The sequence below is a fragment of the Danio rerio genome, chromosome 10, assembly GCF_049306965.1.
Source record: "Danio rerio strain Tuebingen ecotype United States chromosome 10, GRCz12tu, whole genome shotgun sequence".
NCBI classification, from domain to species: Eukaryota; Metazoa; Chordata; class Actinopteri; order Cypriniformes; family Danionidae; genus Danio; species Danio rerio.
This window is the reverse complement of record NC_133185.1, coordinates 5,244,838-5,266,971: the sequence shown is the minus strand read 5'-3', so window position 1 is coordinate 5,266,971 and position 22,134 is coordinate 5,244,838. Positions and strand designations below refer to the sequence as shown.

The following is a 22,134-nucleotide window of genomic DNA, read 5'->3' as shown; positions in this document are numbered from 1 at the left end:
GGATGAGACGTTAAACCGAGGTCCTGACTCTCTGTGGTCATTAAAAATCCCATGGCACTTCTCGTGAAAGAGCAGGGGTGTAACCCCGGTGTCCTGGCCAAAGTCCCTCTATCGGCCCTTACGATCATGGCCTCCCAATCATCCCCTTCCAGCGAATTGGCTCTATCACTGTCTCTCCACTCCACCAATAGCTGGTGTGTGGTGAGCGCACTGGCGCCGTTGTCCTGTGGCAGCCGTCGCATCATCCAAGTGGATGCTGCACACTGGTGGAGGTGTAGAGAGACCCCCCCTCATGATTGTGAAGCGCTTTGGGTGTATGGCCATACACAATAAATGCGCTATATAAATACACATTACATTACATTACAAGATCAAATAATAATAGTAAATAAATAAAATACATATATAAAATACACACAGTATTTGAATGTTCTGTAATTTTCCGATTCAATTATTCCGTCTAAAGTTTTCATTATATACTCAGAATAAGAAAAATACATCTCAGATGACAATTCGGATGTTTTCTTGATCAGAATTGAGACTTCACAGGCTTTTTTCCTTTTCTTTTTTTCAATTCAGAGTTCATATCTTTGGACTTTTCCCTCATAAGTTATAAACTCACAATTGCAAAATCAGATGTTAAAACTGTGTGATAAGTTCTAAAATAAAACACACAAAAAACCTGAATTACTTTTTAATATTTAATGATTTATTTAATTACTTACTTGCTTCCTTTTTTTTCATATTCTAATTTTCTTCTAAGCCTCTTTACAGTTTGTCTTTAAAGGTATAGTAAAACTAGTATCTTAATTTGTTCGGAGAGGGCAGACTTTTGATATGTAATAAGTTATATAATCAGTTAAAAAGAATATTTCAGTCATTCCTTTTGTGTAAATATATAGCCGTATACAGTTGAAGTCAGAATTATTAGCCCCCCTGTTAATTTTTTCTCCCAATTTCTGTTTAACTGAGAGAAGATTTTTTTTCAACACATTTCTAAACCTTAAAATGTTTATTAAAATATTCAAAACTGCTTTTATTCTAGCCGTAATAAAACAAACAAGACTTTCTCCAGAAGAAAAAAATATTATCAGACATACTGTGAAAATTTTCTTGCTCTGCTCAACATCATTTGGGAAATATTAAAAAAAGAAAAAAACTATTCAAAGGGGGGCTAATAATTGTGAATTCAACTGTATATAGTAATGTATTGTAACAATATACAAGATTAACAATATATATGGTAATTATATGTTTTTATGTTTGTAATGTAATTTTATGTTATGTTAATATGTTTTTAAAGGTGCAGAAAATAGAATATTATGTAAATAAAGTAAGAGTATCGCTAGTTATTGTTTAGACTCTTAAATTTATTAACAAAAAATCACCTAGAAATAAAATATGAGAATAAAATGCTGACATCGGTTTTTCTCAAAGCTGATAACAAAAAACTCAATTCACCAAAACCCAATTCTTCATGGCCATCTAGAGGTGGAAGCAAGTCATAGCATGTTTCAAGATCAGCAATGAACTAGGTGAGCTAAATGTGTTCAGACTGGGATTACATAATCAACAGTAATCATACTCAACATTGTGGTCATTTTATAGGGAGACCAGGTTATTGGGACACATTTTATTCCACTGAACACTTTGTGAGGTTAGTCATTTTTTAAATATCATTTCTGTTTACTAGTCTTTGATTGAAGCTGTCTTAACTGTACACCATTACTGGCTAAGGAAAAAACACACATACAGTATGAGCTCAATAAATACCAAGGACCTCAGCAGGCTATTTTTATGAGAAACTATAACATTATTATGGTCAATGGAGTCATATTTCTACATAATACACAAAACTTACAAAAAGAAAAAAGCAGCCAGGCTCTGTGAAAAGAGTTGAGTTACTTTATTTTAAAAAGTGAATTAAATAACTTTAAAAAAGCAAAGGTCAAAGAAGATTAGTTTATTGATTAAAGAAGAATATGTTGTCCTTGATGATACATTGATGTCTAATTAAGTGAAACAATTGGTCCGTGCAAGAAAATGAACTTCATTTTACAAGGTCATTGCCTTTAATCCATAGCTCGTGCAAACAGTCCTGAGCATGTTATTAGCTTTGCTGTGTCTTGATGTGTTCGTTTGGAATGAGAAACAGCCCTGAAAGTGACTTGAATTTATGAAACTCAAATGAGCACAGTAAAATTCTATTAAAGAAAACGTTACATAAATCTTAAACAGTTGCCTGGTGAGTAAATGAACAGTAGATTTACATTTTGGGTGAACGGTCCCTTTAAGATTTTAAAAACAGTGTTCATTTTGACTAAAATCCTCAGTGTGTTTTATATACAGTATAGGTCAGTTTTTGGAGCGTTGCAAATATCTAGGAAAGTTTTTCCAATGAGCGCAACCTTCTGTCAAGCAGGAAATCTGTCTGGCATCAGCATCAGCATTCATCTGTGTGAATGGAGGTTTTCTGAGGTGTGATTGTGTGAGCAGCACAAGACTGTGATTGTGTATACAAGACCCTTTCACTTACTCTGTTTTCCTTAATAAAGCAGAACTTCCATATTCAAATAACACAAATATGATTTTTTTTTGTCATCAAAAGAGTAATGAAAAGCCTGGTTTCTGAACCAAATTATCTCTGTATTTCTTAGTTATACATTATTTCAGTGTTTTTTTATTTAGTAAGTAGGATATTGAAATGAGTTTGTATTATACTTTTAAGTTATACCAATGCAAGATTACAAATAGTTTTTAACGCAGTAAACTGACAGCTCCTATGACTAATTATGACTTGAAAACAAGTTGAAAACTCTTAAAGTTGATGAGCTCTATTTTAACAGTCTAGGAGTAAAGTCTGAATTGCAGGGCACAAAAGCATTAAGGCTGTGACCAAATCCACTTTTGCTATTTTAAGAACAAAAAAATACGCTCTGCGCCGCAGCACATAGTCTAACAGGGTTGAGCTTATTCTCCTAATAAGTTCTGGGTGTGTTTTGAGAATAAGTCAATCAGAGTCTTATCTTACATTCATTTTAAGAGTCAGTTGCGTCGTAAGTGTCTTTGTAAGTAAAAAAACTGAACACTTCACTAGTGAGAAAACAGTTAAATAGTATCTGCAGCCAGAGGATAAAGAATGAGCCTCTTCCAATCTGCCTTTTCTTTCACTTTCTCTATTTCGTGTATAAGGAAATGTGTTGTACGCACAGACATCCATTAGGCTACATAATTAATTTAATTTTAATTTTTAATTTTTTAATTTTGTTTGTTAAGCCTAAAGATTTGTTTCAAAACTATTTCTAAATTCAGTTCTGATTTCCAGCAAACGAATAAATGAACAAAAATAATGAAGTGTGTTCAAAAAAACTGAGTTATATAAAAACACATGCCCTATGCCCCAAATGGTCCAAAACCTGACCGGTGGACAAATCTAAACTTGTTTTAATAAAACAAATATAATTATGCATTAAAAAAATGATACTAATAATATTAATAACATTATATTGAATAAACTGAAAAAGCCCCCCGAGATGAAGAAGGCTTGGAGGCAGTGGTTTTTATATTTATTTAGAAAATAATATAATTTTCAAATATTTTAATCTTTTAATTTTTTTTCATATGTAAAGATAATTGTGTATTGCTCTACATCCTGTGTGTATTAAGCAATGTTTAAGCGAGGCGCACAACTAACACGCATTGTGCTGGACTTTAGACCTGGTTTCAGCTGGTCTAATGCGCATCTATTTTAGTTCCTCAAAATAGCAACGTGCCAACAATGCGCCTTAACACAGCTCTTTTCTAGACTGAAACACCCATGAGTCCACAAAGTGGCGCAAATGGATTTGCCATTAAAACAACATGGCAGAAAACGGGAAAATTAAGGTTGCGTTGGATTGAAAAAAGCAATACGTCGAGGCAAACAGGTCTTGCGACTTTTTGCGCCGGGTGGATGATTGGGCCCAAAGTATGTACGATTAACCTAGTGGTTAAACTAGGTATTGCACTCCAAATTAAGAAATGTAAGGATTTTTTTCACCCGACCCCTCCTCTAATGGCTCAAAAAACAGGTTGCCAGATTGACAGCACCAACTGCAGCAAGCATGCCTAATGATGGAGCCTTACACTGTAAAGCTGGCTGCTCAGCTAATGTTTACATTTACCTCATGTGGATTTTTATAACTCTGAATCTGCGTCTAATTTTGGAGCCTGCTACTGTCTTCCAAATGCTGCACACGCTAAGGCAGCCTCCTTGAATTAAATGAAATACACAGTTTTTCCACCAAGGCAACCCGGGGTGCCAAAATATAATTGTGTAAGCTGTCAGTGGATGGGTTATACCACAGCAAAGACAGACATTTTGCAAAACAAGAATAACTGATTCCAGCACTGTTTTTCAAATGAAGAAGTGTTCAGTTAGCATATTTCTGAAGTATTTGCAAACATTTTATGTTATTTTTTTACTCTTTAGAGCTCAACAACTTACACACTGCACCTTTAAGCTATTTTTAAAAATGTAATGAATGTTTTCATGACTTATTAATTATTGTTTTTAATTAAAAGGTAGTGTTGTTTGCATTACTGAAAGCTGTTGGTCTGAGATTTTGTTACAGCGGCCTGTCTTTTACAGGACAGGTGGTGACCATGTGAGGCCTCTAAAAAGCAGACATTTTGCTGCCCTTTCATTTGTTTCCAGAGCCCAGTCTGAGGTCAGCAGTGCATCTCTGCTGTGTCTAGATGAGCTCATTTAGGTCTCACACCCTTCCGGCATTACAGCTCACGCTTCCTAAAGCTCCTAAAGTTCCTAAAGCGTCACTTTCTCCTGTTTCCATGACTGTTATTTTAGAATTAGTTGCATACTATTGTTTTTGGCAACAGTTTGGATGAAGGTTTATTTGTATGTTTTTAAAATGTAATTTATTTTCTGATTCTTTTACTTAATAATAATATTAAAAAAAATAATAATAATAAATAATAATAATAATAATGATAAAATAATAATAATAATAATAATAATAATAATAATAATATTTATTATTATTATTATAGTAGCAACAACAACAAACACAAAAACAACAACAATAATGATAATAATAATAATAATAATAATAATAATAATAATAATAATAATAATAATAATAATAATAATAATAATAATAATAATGCTGAACAAGTGCATGGAATAAAAAAATAACTATAATAATTTTAGCAATAACAACAACAACAACAACAATAAAAAATTATATTTTTAGCAATAACACCTACATCAATAATAATAATAATAATGATGATGATGATGATGATGATGATGATGATAATAATAATAATATTTTTAGCAACAACAACAAGAACAATAATAATAGTAATAATAATAATAATAACAACAATAATAATTACGTGTCGAAAAAGTGTATGGAATAAAAAATAAAATTCTAAAATAATAATTAAAATAATAATAATATTAATTTTAGCAATAAAAACAACAACAATAATTATTATAATAATAATTATTATAATAGTTACGCACAGAGAAAGTGTATGGAATAATAATAATTAAAAAACAAATAAATTATAATTTTGTGCCGAAAAAGTGTATGGAAAAAATTATTAAAAAAATAATAATAATCATAAAAAAATTAAAAAGCATATTGAAATAATAATAATAATGGCGGTTCATTCCGCTGTGGTGACCCATGAATAATAAAGGGACTAAAGAATAAAAATGAATTATTGAATAATAATAATAATAATAATAATATTAATAATGGTGGTTCATTCCGCTGTGACGACCCCTGATTAATAAAGGGACTAAAGAAAGAAAATGAATTAATGAATAATATCAATAATAATAATAATAATAATAATAATAATAATAAAATTAAAAATAATAATAAAATGCTTCTTCTTCTTCTTCAAAAAAAAAAAAAAAAAAAGAAAACATGAATGAATGATCAAACAAATCAAATAATAATCTAAGAAATGCTACATAGCTGGCACAACCATGTGATGAAAAATATGTATTGCATTTTTAGCAACATTTATTGAAAATAAACATTTTTATATGTATTATGAATTATTTATTATTAATTTAAATTATAATTTTAAATTATTGTTAAATGACTTTTCAATATGAAGGCAAGGCAAGGCAAGTTTATTTCTATAGCACATTTCAAACACAGTGGCAATTCAAAGTGCTTTACATAAACAGGAATAAAAAAGACAAGTATAAAAACATAAAAACAAATAATAAAAGTTATTAAAAACAGATTAAAGCAGATTAAAATGTGTTAAAACAGGTTATAAAAGAATGAAAAAGAAAAGAAAGACACAATAGTGCGATCTGTCAGACAGCTCAACAGATGTGTTTTCAGTCTTGATTTGAATGTGCCTAATGTTAAAGCACATCTGATCATAAAATGAATGTGGCACTGTAAATGTAATGTAATGTTTAAATACTAGAATAAACACTAAAACAAATATAGACATACAAATAAAAAGCAGAAAACAACAAAAACTCTAAATCATGAACAAATTAAATTAGAACTAAAAGAGTGAAGGCTAAAAACCGCACTTTATGTAGCTGCCATAAGTTTTTTTTTAATGCTATATACTCCACGCTGACTGACTCAGTCAAAGCAGGGGAAGCATTTCAGTAGCTCATATACTGTACATTAAGAGGTCTAAGCGCAGTCACATCAGTCAGTCTTATCTCTAGCCCTGATGTAATGTTTATTTTTCTGTCTCCTTTCTCCCGTGCAACAGAGGAGACCTAACACTTTCTTTTCACCATATTAGGAGCTCATATCACACAGTTGTATAAACAGTGTGTGTAGACGTGTCTGGAGGGAGCGTCATGACTGAGTTAGCATCATGTCAACGGCACATTTTTCCGGGAAGGACTAGTAGTTACAGCTTTACTTTAGGCATGTCTTCTGTAATGATACGTTTTTAGGAGAGATGTAATGCTGAGGCAAAGGTTAAAACCATCAGCAAAATACAAAAAATATTGTAAAAAAAAAATTACAAGCAAACTAAATTAAAATATCCACCTAGTTTTCTTTTTTCAAAGCAGGCATAACTTGTTTTGCATTTTAATGTTATAAGGTGATATAGGTAAAGGTTAGGCTGACTCATTTGTTTAAGACAATATTAGACTCTTCTGATAGCAGACCGACAGTATTGCGGTTTCATCTGCTGGCAGTCCTTCTTGAAGGCTTGTTTACATGAGAACGACTGTGTGGAAATGTCCCAGTCCACTAAGATCTGTGAAGGCTGTATTCTGCACGACAAGCCAGTGGATGTTGATGCTACTTTTTAAAGAAACAATATGCATTGGAGCCTCTGGTCCATTATATATATTTTTCAAAGTCGTCATTTTGAACAAAAATGCATTTTGATATACAGTTGAAGTCAGAATTATTAGCCCCCCTTTGATTTTTTTTCGTTCTTAAATATTTCTCAAATGGCGTTTAACAGAGCAAGGAAATGTTCACAGTATGTCTGATAATATTTTTTCTTAAAAAGTCTTATTTGTTTTTCCATTTCTGTTTCGTTCAGGTGTGACTTTAGGCAGATTAAGGTGATCAAAAACTGCTGTTTGGAGCCTATATAGGTCTAAAATTCATGTTTAACTGAATAAACAATTAGTGAACACAAGTACATCTTATTCAACATCATTTGTTTTCATCACCAATTATCATAGTAGAACAGTTCTTTAAGCAGTTTGTGATGCATTTTGAAAACGGGAGATAAGCCCCTCGTCTAATGCGCCACCTGGCTTGAGAAACCCATTCTTAAAGACTTTGGGCCCTATCATACACCCGGCGCAATGTGGTGCAAGGCGCGGCGCAATAGTCTTTTGCTACTTTCAGCTCGACGCAAGGGTCATTTTGAGGTGTTGCGCCACTGTTTAAATAGCTAATGCATTTGCGCTCATATGAACGCCCATAGGCGTACTGGTCTAAAAAAGCAGGGGTGTTTTGGCGCGTTGCTATTTTGAGAAACTGTAAATAGTCTGTTCTTTAGACCAGAACAAAGTCGATCTATTGTCTGGTGCAAAGTGCGCCTGGCTCACACACTACACACAAGATGTAGAGCAATACGCAAATATCTTTACATTTGAAAAAGATATAATATATTAAGGATATATATATAATAAGGATATATATACACATATATAGGATATGAATATAAATTATTCAAATATTACAAAACATATTAATTTCTAGCCTACATGAATTTAAAAACCACTGCCTTACTTTCTTCATCTCGGGAGGCTTTTTCAGTTCATTCAATTTGCTTTTGTATAATGTAATTATTATTAGCAGTATTATTTATTATATCCATATTTATATTTGTTTCATTAAAAACAAGCTTAGATTTGTCCACCTGTCAAATTTTAGACCATATGGGGCATGGCAGGTGAATTTGGATATAACTTAGTATTTTGACCACACTTTGTTATTATTGTTCGTTTATTCGTTTGCTGGAAATTAGAACTAAATTCAGAAATAGTTTCGAAACAAATCTTTGCACTCAACAAACGAAATTAATTATTTATAGGCTAATTGATGTCTGTGCGGTAAGGTTTCCCTATTCACGAGAGCAAAAGCGAAAGTGAACTTACTTTACGTTATGTTAATAGCAATGCGCTTATGGCGCGACGCAGCTGGCTCTTAAAGGGAATGGGAGATGAGACTCTAATTGGTTTATTCTCATAACACACCTATAACTCATTAAGAAAATAAACTCAACCCTTTTAGACCATGCGCCATGGCGCAAAGCGGATTTTCCTGTCCTTAAATTAGCAAAAATGCGTTCTGACACACCCTGAAAGCGTTTGCGCCCTGCGTTTTGCGCTCCGCGTCAAAAGAGAGCCCTTACTTTTAGTCATTGTTTGGGTAGCACACATACAATTTGGCAGAATTCAATTGAGCTAATTTAATCTAGATTAATTCCAAGATTACAGTGAGATTAATCTAGACTTAAACATAAATAATCTATGCCCACCTATAGTATTTTTACATGAGGTTTTGCATTTTCACAAAAATGTAAGCTGAAGCATGTATTTCCAACGAGCCTGTGGTGATGAGTTAAACTTTGTTCGTCTTTGTCAGAACATTTTGAGGGGCCATTTCATTTGGAGGGTTGATACCTGGGCCACAGAGGTGGTTCTGTTCCTTCATTCCTCTGCCTGTCCTGACAGAGAGATTTCTGTGTGAGTCTATCCTCACCCAGCAGCCCACAAAACATCACCTGCCGCCCACAGACGCACGCAGACACACAATGTGCTGAACAGCCGCCTGTTTGTTTCACTAAATTATGATTCCAGTGACAGATGGGATCTCACAGCACAGCGACATTAGCCTTTTTAAACACTTGTAAGTGAGAGTAAATGCAAATTGGGCTGATGTTCAGTGATTTAAAATGTCAGAAAGTAGGAGAACAAACTTACAGAACATGCGAGAAAAGCTTCTATTGCGTTAATTCTTGCTTCGTGTTTGATGACGATTTCTTAAAAACAGAGAAACAATACTCTGGCAACTTTTTAATACACTGGTGGTCAATGAGTAGTAGTAATGCTTTATTATAAATGTTGGGAAGGTTTCTTTGGAAATGTAGTTGGTTAAAGTTGACAGTTTATCCTATTTAAAAGGTGGTAAAGCTATTTTAATGGTTCATTTTATTTTAGGTGTCTTTGTTAAAGTATAACTATTGATTCAACTAGTGGAAAATAATAATTAACTACATAAACTCATGGTAGTATTGGTACTGTATGGTCAGGGTTAGTTTTAGGGTTAGTTGAATGCAGTTATGCATCATGTAATTGTAATTACTTTAATACGCTGTTAACTATTTTTGTACATGACACAGTATTTAACTGTAATATGAACTGTAATGTTCAGTATATTACAGTATTTTAAAGTTGCATTGTAAAAATGACAGAATATTTTACAGTAAAGATACACAATACTGTAATTACATGACAGCAGGATAAATGGTGTTGTAAATGTAAATACAGTATTTTTGCTGTAATTGATTTACAGTAAGTGAACCGCTGCAAATAAGCTACTATAGATTCTTCAGGAAATTGTTAACAGTGTACATGGAACATGCGTAACAAAGAAAGTCTCACTTTATTAATGTAACATTACATTTGATTACTTTTCCAAATTTCTAATGAATATTTTAATTGTTACACTGTAGAACCCCAAAAATAATGGTAACTTACAACAATTTTTTTATTTGAGTTTTAGTTTAGTTTAGTTTGACCTGGTTTCTGTAATTGTCTTCCCTTCGCCACACTCAAATTCAGTTTGCTTCTTGTCCAAAGTATAATTATACGAGGCGAGCTACCAAGCACACTGACCACTAAGCAAACAAGGTGACCCATAAGCAAACAAGGTGAAGGCATTGAATTATGTATTTAATTAACATTACCAGTGGATAAATAAATAGTTACACTGTAACCGTGTCACCTTTTAAATAAACAGATTTTTTTTACTTCAGTAAATCTTCCATTGTGTGGAGGATGAGTAAATGATAACATATTTTTTTAATTTTTGGATTAGTTTACCCTTCTATTTTGATTGTGCTTTGCAGTCATAGCTGAAGTCAGTTCATTTTAGATACCACTATGTTTACCCTGGGAATAATTCAACATTCCAAGCAGGCATTCAAAAATGACATCCTGTGCAGAAAGGAAACCCACCCAGGAGACTTCATAAAACCTAAACAATGAACTGGATGTTCACTTTCCATGGTTGACATCACGGAAGAGCAAATGAGCAATCATCTCGATGATGTCACCCAGAGCATCAGCGTTTGCTCCACCTTCCACTTCAATCACAAACCGACTGATTACACAATCCCTTCTGAGGACCAAAAGGTAGCATTCGACTTATGTAATGTGAGTTTTTCAAAATCCAAACATCTTCGCAGCACTCCCACACAGCTCACTTGAACACATCGAATAACATTTGATCCTATCAAAACCAGAAAACCATCAAAACGCAAAAAATAAATAAATAAATAAAAAAAATCCAACTCCCGAGGCTACAAACCTCCTGCTTCTTTTATTAAGCATTCAGAAGTCCAGAGATTTAGCCCTTTAACATATTAGGAGAAATATCAAAAGAGCCTTTAGGCTATAGGGGTCATGAAACTTGGGTTCATGACCCCCACTAGGGGTCACCTGAGATTTATGAGCGGCTGCCAAACTCACTCTAGCTTAAAGGTTGCAAGTAAAAAAAAGAAACAAATACTAATTTTGTGACAAACCAAATTCCTGATGATTAATATTATGTTATTAATAATCACAATTAAGTACAGCAAATTGATAAACCTACAGTAAGTAAGCATTTAGCAACATGTGGTTCAATAACAAACCTTCTGTCAGAACATGGATTCACATTTTAATTTACCCTCTCTTTGTTCAGTGTGTTTGGACTAGACTGGTTCAGATCTATGCGAAAGTTATACTACGCTTGTATGCACTATTGTTAATATTAAATAAAAATAAGCTTATTGTGGTATATATTTCTTCTAAAAAACCATTTAAAAATGCTCTGTGAGTCAACAATTTATCTGAATGTAGTAAACAATATTTTCTAAACCGGCCAACATTTTTGTTCATTTAAAATCTGGCAATCATCCTAGCAGGCACACAACATCATAAGACGCTAATATTAGGTTAGATTTAGGTTGTGATGTTGGGTGGCCAAAATTCAAGTCTATCCAGAGGACAACATTATTTTGACGTGCAATAGCAATGTCAAATGATATTTGGATGAATTTAGGTTATGTTGGAAAGCTACCAAAATTCAAGGTCGAACCAACATCTTGAACCAACTTTATATTGACGTCAAATACTGACATTTATTCGTCAAATATTGCAACCAAAATTCAACGTTTTATAGACGTCATAGTGGTAATGTCCACATAACATCAAGCTGTAACATCATTAGGTGTTGATATTTGGTTGTTTTTAGGTTGTGTTGGAAAGTGACCAAAATTCAAGGTCGAGCCAACATCTTGAACCAACTTTATATTAACGTCAAATACTGTTATTTATTTGTCAAATATTGCAACCAAAATTCAACGTTTTATAGACGTCATAGTGATAATGCCACACAACATCAAGCTGTAACATCATTAGGTGTTGATATTATGTTGTTTTTAGGTTGTGTTGGAAAGTGACCAAAATTCAAGGTCGAGCCAACATCTTGAACCAATTTTATATTGACGTCAAATACTGATATTTATTTGTCAAATATTGCAACCAAAATTCAACGTTTTATAGACGTCATAGTGGTAATGTCCACCTAACATCAAGCTGTAACATTATTAGGTGTTGATATTTGGTTGCTTTTAGGTTGTGTTGGAAAGTGACCAAAATTCAAGGTCGAACCAACATCTTGAACCAACTTTATATTGACGTCAAATACTGACATTTATTCGTCAAATATTGCAACCAAAATTCAACGTTTTATAAACGTCATAGTGGTAATGTCCACACAACATCAAGCTGTAACATCATTAGGTGTTGATATTTGGTTGCTTTTAGGTTGTGTTGGAAAGTGACCAAAATTCAAGGTCGAGCCAACATCTTGAACCAACTTTATATTGACGTCAAATACTGACATTTATTCGTCAAATATTGCAACCAAAATTCAACGTTTTATAGACGTCATAGTGGTAATGTCCACACAACATCAAGCTGTAACATGATTAGGTGTTGATATTTGGTTGCTTTTAGGTTGTGTTGGAAAGTGACCAAAATTCAAGGTCGAACCAACATCTTGAACCAACTTTATATTGACGTCAAATACTGACATTTATTCGTCAAATATTGCAACCAAAATTCAACGTTTTATAGACGTCATAGTGGTAATGTCCACACAACATCAAGCTGTAACATCATTAGGTGTTGATATTTGGTTGTTTTTAGGTTGTGTTGGAAAGTGACCAAAATTCAAGGTCGAGCCAACATGTTGAACCAACTTTATATTGACGTCAAATACTGACATTTATTTGTCAAATATTGCAACCAAAATTCAACGTTTTATAGACGTCATAGTGGTAATGTCCACACAACATCAAGCTGTAACATCATTAGGTGTTGATATTTGGTTGTTTTTAGGTTGTGTTGGAAAGTGACCAAAATTCAAGGTCGAACCAACATGTTGAACCAACTTTATATTGACGTCAAATACTGATATTTATTTGTCAAATATTGCAACCAAAATTCAACATTTTATAAACGTCATAGTGGTAATGTCCACCTAACATCAAGCTGTAACATGATTAGGTGTTGATATTTGGTTGCTTTTAGGTTGTGTTGGAAAGTGACCAAAATTCAAGGTCGAACCAACATCTTGAACCAACTTTATATTGACGTCAAATACTGACATTTATTCGTCAAATATTGCAACCAAAATTCAACGTTTTATAGACGTCATAGTGGTAATGTCCACACAACATCAAGCTGTAACATGATTAGGTGTTGATATTTGGTTGCTTTTAGGTTGTGTTGGAAAGTGACCAAAATTCAAGGTCGAGCCAACATGTTGAACCAACTTTATATTGACGTCAAATACTGATATTTATTTGTCAAATATTGCAACCAAAATTCAATGTTTTATAGACGTCATAGTGGTAATGTCCACACAACATCAAGCTGTGACATCATTAGGTGTTGATATTTGGTTGTTTTTAGGTTGTGTTGGAAAGTGACCAAAATTCAAGGTCGAGCCAACATCCTGAACCAACTTTATATTGACATAAAATACTGACATTTATTCGTCAAATATTGCAACCAAAATTCAACGTTTTATAGACGTCATAGTGGTAATGTCCACATAACATCAAGCTGTAACATCATTAGGTGTTGATATTTGGTTGTTTTTAGGTTGTGTTGGAAAGTGACCAAAATTCAAGGTCGAACCAACATCTTGAACCAACTTTATATTGACGTCAAATACTGACATTTATTCGTCAAATATTGCAACCAAAATTCAACGTTTTATAGACGTCATAGTGATAATGCCACACAACATCAAGCTGTAACATCATTAGGTGTTGATATTTGGTTGCTTTTAGGTTGTGTTGGAAAGTGACCAAAATTCAAGGTCAAACCAACATCTTGAACCAACTTTATATTGACGTCAAATACTGACATTTATTCGTCAGGTATGGCAACAAAAATCCAACATCTGATAGACGTCATAGTGATAATGCCACACAACATCAAGCTGAAACATCATATTTGGTTGTTTTTAGGTTGCGTTGAAAAGTGACCAAAATACAACTTCTGTCCATCGTTGGACACTGATGTCGGTCTGAAGTTGGGTTCTGACGTCAATCCAATTTTCATTTCCACCAAAAATGCAACATCCCACGACGCTGGGGTACAACGTCAATCTGACGTCATGTTGTAGTCCTGTGCCTGCTGGGATTGTTAATGTTATTGTTTTAATCTTCGTTCAGTTATTTTAATATTTGAAAACTTAATAACCCGCTTTAAAAATTCTTGATTGCTAGGGAGTGAGTGGTCGGTAAGAATTTTTATTGTAAAATAGGGGTTTCCTGAAACAAAGAAAGGTTGGGAACCGCTTCTATTGACCTACTTGCTTTACAAACAAATGTTTGCATGACTTTACAGACCAAGTAGAACAATATAATAAGAAAACATGGGTTAGCAACATCAAACACCAAAACAAGCAGTTTTTAATGACTAAAAATGAATGGAAGTGAGAAGTCTCGAGCCAAAAAGATTCAAATGGCTGCTCCCGCTCGTCGGCGAAGAATAAGGTAAATAGGCCTTAAAGAAAAATAATAATTGAAAGCACATGCTATTGTAATATACTGAGCCATAATTAAACTAACTTAGCTTCCATGGGCCTCAGAGTTTACAGCATTTATGTTGGAATATTTTAATCTTAGCCATGGGAACTTCTGTACTCAGTAAATGGAAAACAACAAGCACTTAATGATTATGGAAAGCTATTTTATTAGTGTACGATTATGTGCATCTGTTTCTTGTAAATCGAATTCTCAAACAGTTTTGTTTGTGATTAGATTTAAGCATATCGATTCATTAACCCACACTGCAGTCATGTGTAACACTGACTATCGTGATAGTCAAAATATCCCACCACAGAGCACTCAACTCGTTGGTTTTGCAATGCATCCCATATGAGGAACCTTAAAGTGGCATCTGCAGAAGTTCAAATCCGTCTACCAGATGACTTTGAAGGAAACAGCTTTGAAGTTGTCATAATTAAAAGCAAAGCAGAGCAGAAATACAGATGCCGCTGAAGTCTGGAGGAAATGACTCCAGTGTTTGGGACAGTGGTTGCTTAATGGAAGCTGTTGCAGGAAATAAACATGCAACCCCAAAGACATCACTTGTTTTCTAGGATGAGATCAGCGAAACGTTTTTAAGCGATTGTAAACAACTGTGAAAAGTAAATATAGGGGTGTGGTGGTACACAAAAACCACAGGTTTACCTCAGTTTTTGCTTCAAGGTTTGATGTTTTGTGCGTTCAGAGATGCTTTTCTGCCGCCCTCTGTTAAATTAAGTGGCTATATGAGTTGCTGTTGCCTTTCTATACCCTTTAAACTCTGGCCTCAGCAAGGCATTTTCACACACAGAACTGGTGTTTAATAGATACTTTTATTTTCCAAATCATTCGCTATATGTCCCTGAGAAGTTTGAGCATGAAAAAGCCTGCAAGATCGGCAGTTTGTAAAACATTCAGAGCAGCCTATCTGGCGCAAACAACCTTGCAATGTTCAATGTCATTCAAATCTCATTTCTACCCTATTCTAATGCTTAATTTGACCCTCTCTACATATCTGAATGCATTGAGCTGCTACCATATAAACAGACTGCATGCTACACTCTCAGAAATAAAGGTACGCGAGTTGTCACTGGGGTGGTACCTTTTCAAAAGATACACATTTGTACCTAAAACGTCCATATTAATTGCTCAAGTTTACATATTAGTACCTTAAAAGTAAAAAGGTGTTCCTCTTAAAATTTTTAGGTACTAATATATGCTTTTGAGGTACCAATATGGACCCTATAAGTACAAATGTGTACCTTTTGAAAAGGTACCACCCCAGTGACAACTCATGTACCTTTATTTCTGAGAATGTATGTTATGGATAAAGTAGGATGTTATCCAGGAGGTTGTTATCACAGAATAAAGCCTGACAGGTTTAACAGCAGTTGTGTGTAATACTGAAGGGATTTGTTCTGCAAAAACAACTGTCCTGGATGTACTTTATCCCGCTTATCACATGGCTACTTGCCACAAAACGTAAAAATTAGACAAAACTTTGTTCTTAACTGTAATAGTTTATCAATCTTTAAATTAGACTAAATTAAACCCAGGCTCATTCTGAAAACGTACCTCTATATACATTTCTGGAGACCACCAAATACGGCCGCTGTGCACCTGCTGTTCTCACGTAAATCCACCAGAGGCTGTTGTTGACTGACTGTTTGACTGACTGACTGACCGATTGACTGACCCATCCTCCTCCTTCCTTAAACCCAACTAATATTCAATCATTCATTTTCTTGTTGGCTTTGTCCCTTTATTAATCCGGGGTCGCCACAGCGGAATGAACCGCCAACTTATCCAGCCAGTTTTTATGCAGCGGATGCCCCTCCAGCCGCAACCCATCTCTGGGAAACATCCACACACACATTCACACTCACACTCCTACACTACATACAATTTAGCCTACCCAATTCACCTGTACCGCATGTCTTTGGACCGTGGGGGAAACCGGAGCACCCGGAGTAAACCCATGCCAAGGCTGGGAGAACATGCAGACTCCACACAGAAACGCCAACTAAGCTGAGGTTCGAACCAGCGACCTTCTTGCTGTGAGGCGACAGCACTACCTACTGCGCCACTGCCTCGCCCACACCCAACTAATAGTGTTTTTTTAAAGCACAAAGTGACCCGCAAACTTACTTCCCTTAACCCTATAGAAACTTTTAAATACAATCCAGAAAAAGAAAAGCCCTTGCTGGATTTTTACCATGTTTTCAGATTTTACCGCATTCTCACTCTGTTATTTACTTGTTTTTTAAATTTTTTGGATTTTGTTTTTGTCTTACCGGCTTTCACCAGACTCAAACCGGGTCATCGTGGTTAACTCCTCTCTGCGTCTCAAGTCCATTTACGTACATGGCAGGCTAATGGGACAAACTGGTAACAGCGGAAAAATTCGTCCATACTGAGGTATGAAAAGCAACGACATTTTACCGCCTCGTATCGTTTGTTTTAAGGATGAAATGCGGCCATACATACCTCTGGCTACATAATTTGATCTCCAGAAATGTATATAGGGCTTTTCATAATGAGCCTACATTGATTTAATCCAGTATTGAGGGTAGTTTAATTGTGATTGGTTTAAAGAACATGCACTTAAATATCAGTTTTAATTTCACTTTGTAATATTTCACACACAGAGCAGTTCTTAATTTGTCAGTTAGGCGCATCTTCTTAATGAATACATTTCCACTTACTGAACAGTAAAATATATAACCATCAAAAACATCACTGTACCTGTGAATGGTATCCTCTAGCCTTTTGATGTGAAGTTCATCTTGCTCAACCTGTTTCCTGCGGTCTTCGTCTTCCTCTTGTAGCGCCGCTGGTGTCCCCTGAAGAAGCCATCTCTCCCTCATGGCTTTAGACTGTAAGGCGGAAACATTTTCTACCATGAGGTCATTGATCAACATCAGCTGGGACTTATTTAAAGTGCACTCAGATTAATAATTGTCCACACATTACTGCTTACAAGGGTAGATCCAATGATAATCTATGGCCCAATCCCAATTCTACCCCTTGAGTCTGGTTTATACTCAATGTGTCTGCTAGTTTGGTTGAGTGTGGGCGGCAAATGTGATGTTTTTTTTTTTTTTGGGACTCGAGCGAAGTGCGCAAACACGAGCGAAATAGAACACTTTAAAGAGATTTAGTCTGAAACAGGTACGACTGTACAAACATCTTAATGATCCATGATCATAGAGATAACCAGATAATCAATATTTATTGGCTAGAAATTGTAACAGCTGTGGGAAAGGAGAAAAGTTTTTGTTAAATATTATTAGTTAAAAAATATTAAATGATATTAATGATATGACGTAGTTCATTCTCACCCTGTTAATTACTTGTTTATTTTATTTGTTGGCTTTTGTTTTTGTCTTAACTGCTTTCTGGAATGATTCTCCACCGGACTCGAACGGCGTCGTTGCCGCATCACAAGTCCGTGGTGAGCCACTGGACTAACTGGTAACAGCTCCGCATGGAGATAAGCGGTCAGCTGGTAGCTTGAAAAGTAACAGCATCATCCTGCACCCTAGCGTTCACTTTAAAGCTGAGTTACGTATGGTCCATACGTACCTCTGACTGCATAATTCCCAATGTCCAGAAATATATATGTATATAGGGCTACAATTTCAGAATGAGCCTATGTTGATTTCAACCTGTATTTAGGTTAGTTTAATAGTGAATAATTTGAAGAACAGACCTTAAATATCAAGTTCAAATGGACTTTGTAATATTTCACACAGAGAGCAGTTCTGCATTTGTCAGTTAGGCACGTGTTAACACTATTAACTGCTATAGCTGGAAATTTACTAAACATTTTCATGGAACTTGATCTTTGCTCAATATTTTAAGAATTTTTTGACAATAAAGTCATTTTGACCCTTGCAATTTATTTTTTGGCTCTTGCCAAAACTATCCCCATGCAACAAAGACTGGCTTTCTTCTCTACAGTAACAAATTATACATTTTGTTAGTCAGTTTTGTACCAATCCCTACAATAATCCAAAGCAAATGGAAAAATACTATTGGCATTTTGTTATGTATACTAGGGTTGTGGCAGCTTTTGAACTGGGCCACAAAAATTCTACAAACATATGCTATGATGGCCGCATGGTTTCTTATTGGTTAGCACTGTTGTCTAACAGCAAGAAGGTCACTGGTTTAAATCCCGTCTAAACCAGTTGGCATTTCTGTGTGGAGTTCGCATGTTCTCCCCTTCTTGGTGTGGGTTTCCTCCGGGGGCACCGGTTTCCCCCACAGTCCAAAAAGATAAATAGGTGAATATATAGTGGAATTGGATAAACTAAATTGGCCATAGGGTGTGAACGTGAGAGTGTACGGGTGTATTCCAGAACTGGGTTGTGGCTAGAAGGGGATCAGCTGCGTAAAAATATGCCAGAATAGTTAGCGGTTCATTCCGATGTGGGAACTGCTGATAAATAAGGGACTAAAGCCTCCTTTCCACTGCACGCATCATCTCAGTATGCGGAAAATTCGGATCAGAATTGAGCTGCCGATCCGTTGAAATATTTGAACTCCTGCGACTAGCCGACCGGATGTGATATATTCCAGTGTTGTTCAAGTAGGTCATATTAGGTTATATTTGAATCAAAACATGTCTATATATATATATATATATATATATATATATATATATATATATATATATATATATATATATATAAATATATATAGGCTTGTTTTGATTCATATATATATATATATATATATATATATATATATATATATATATATATATATATATATATATATATACATACATATATATATATATATATATATATATTTATATATATATATATATATATATATATATATATATATATATATACATATACATATATATATATATATATATATTTTTATATATATATATATATATATATATATATATATATATATATATATATATATATATATATATATATATATATATATATATAACATTTAAATATATAAATGTAAGTAATAAAGTAATTAAAATTTAATTTTTTAAGTTGTCTCCACATTCCTTCCAATATTTTTAGCGGTCTGAGTTTCTAGTATTTATTCATTCATTCAACCACGAAGAATTGTTTTTGCACTGCTTTATTTCGGACACTTTCAGAACAGCTTCTCTCCCATGGTGCACGTCAGAACAGAAAATTCTGTGCGACTGCCACAAGGGGGCGTCGTGTCCAAGTCGTGACCAAATGTCGTGTGCAGTGGAAAATGGCTTAAGTCGAAGGAAAATGAATGAATATGCCAATTTGTAATGCATGCAGAGGTAATACAGTTTTTGTTTCACAAATTTGTAGGCTGAAACCAGAAGCATACATGTTCAGTTTTTGTGAAAATATTACATAAAACTGGTGATAGCAACTGTATCTGAAATCTCCATCTTCATCTTTGCGAAACTCCTCAAGACAAAACCTGACACTCACAAATTTGAGGTCAGTTCAGATATAGAACATAGTCAATCTGTATTTCACTGTAAACTGTATTTAGGACGGACATGAGCAGTCTGCTGCAGGGTGAATATAGTCTAAAAGTACCAGCTGAAGCAGCTTTTAGTTTATACTTTACTCAGCAGCTCATCATTGTGTGGACTGTGGTCTGCCGCAGAAAGTCCTTTTTATATGTACATTGTTTGACGTTTGAGTTCAGAATATAAACGTGTTGCCACAGTCTTATGTAAACTCCAATGTACTTAAAACACGAAAAAGCTGTAAAGGAAGTAAGCAGTTGTGGTTGAACGGACTCTAGATATGTGAGCTATGGGGTCCCTCAAGACCCTTTACACACAGTCATCACCTCCATGAAGGTCAACCGCAGGAACTCAGGAACGCTTATGACTCTTTCACGAGCTGGTATGAAGGTATGCAGTGTTAGATTTCAGGACTGCCCATATATTTGGCTTTAAAAGACTCAAGGCAGCATTTCTAAAAGAGTTTTTCAAGCACCTACTGCACACCCAAAGGTTCTTTATTTCCCCTAATGCTTTTTTTAAACACATTTATCATCCATTGAGACTTTGGATTCGACCAGCGGTTTTTTGGATAATTTAAATGTTCTTCACATTTAGAGAAAATGGTTCTTTTAGGAAGTATTCCCTGTGTAACGGAGGCCAGCTAGTTAAGTGCTGTGCAGGTAAATCTCACTCCTCTGACCTCTAAAGGTGCTTTAGCGACAGGCGCTGGAGGCCATGGTCTTTTGCCTCCTTGGTAGAGCAACCGACTCCCATGCGGAAGGTTGCCGGTTCGATACCACCTCGGAGAGGGTTGGGTGGCGTAGGACTGGTGGGGTTACATTGGTGCCGTGACCCGGATGGGAGTGAGATTTAGGGGGGTGAGTGTAACGGAGGCCAGCTTAGGGTTGTAACGGTATGAATTTTTTACGGTATGATAATCGTCTAAAACAATACCACGGTTTGACGGTTTCGCGGTATACGGTATGTTACAAAATAATAGAACAGTGAAACAAATTTGACTTTTTCCAAATAATATATTTTCAGTTACTATAAACAACACCACTTACAATGAACAAATAAAAAATAAGAAAATAATAAATAATGTGTCAAAGTCCAAATAAAGTCCAAATAAACATGGTGCAAATCCTCAGTAAAAAAATAGATATAAATATTTACTATACTATAAATAGTTACATAACGAAACTAGATTCAATATGGAAAATCCTTAAGTTTTATGTGCCAGCATGGATATGGTTGTCTGTGGATATGGATTTGGATATGGTTGTATGCAATGCAGACAAACAGCTGAACCTTCATTTGCGTCTTTTGAAAACAGCAAGAGCAGCAGTTCGTCTTTGCTGTGTCACTGTTTTGTCATGTTTCTGTGCTGCTGTGCATGCAAAAGTACTTAGTATGAGAATTATTTCATGCAAAACCTTTTTTTTTGCGTTTTATTTAGCCGCGCATAAATGTATGCCTATCTCTCATTCCGTGTTGTTCAAAAAGCTCATTGTTGGTCCACAAACCAAAGCAAAACCTATGCTTATTGGTTGTGATATAGCGAGTTTGAACCAATCTGGGCATGGAGGAGGGACAATGCATCAATGTATCATGTCTGGTTTGTCCGGAGACACAGTGACGAGCGTTTCTTTGTCAAATCAGCGTTGTCAAATTTTGATGAGGTAACCACACTGATTCCGGAGCCTCTGAAAGTCCGAATGTTATGTGATACAGCACTGGAAAGCTGAGATTCTCTTCTTTATGCTCTTCTTTGAATTGTATGAATCGGATCAGCGGATCAAAAGTTA

The 22,134-nt window shown here is 34.8% G+C and overlaps 3 protein-coding genes across 13 annotated transcripts in view; 1 reads left to right on the top strand and 2 right to left on the bottom strand.

The window, feature by feature from the left end:
- lyrm7 (LYR motif containing 7) overlaps window positions 1–22,134 on the bottom strand; it is a 434,641-nt gene that overhangs the window by 176,748 nt on the left and 235,759 nt on the right. The gene's annotated exons all lie outside the window — the stretch shown is intronic.
- Window positions 1–22,134, top strand: part of plppr1 (phospholipid phosphatase related 1) — a 373,854-nt gene that overhangs the window by 127,954 nt on the left and 223,766 nt on the right. The window lies entirely within an intron of this gene.
- The window catches only part of palm2akap2 (PALM2 and AKAP2 fusion), a 219,445-nt gene that overhangs the window by 125,902 nt on the left and 71,409 nt on the right, over window positions 1–22,134 (bottom strand). For all 10 annotated transcript variants that reach the window (XM_068223712.2, XM_068223713.2, XM_068223715.2 and 7 more), the window contains 1 exon segment: window positions 17,590–17,720. In XM_068223712.2, coding sequence (XP_068079813.1) covers window positions 17,590–17,720 — 131 coding nt within the window.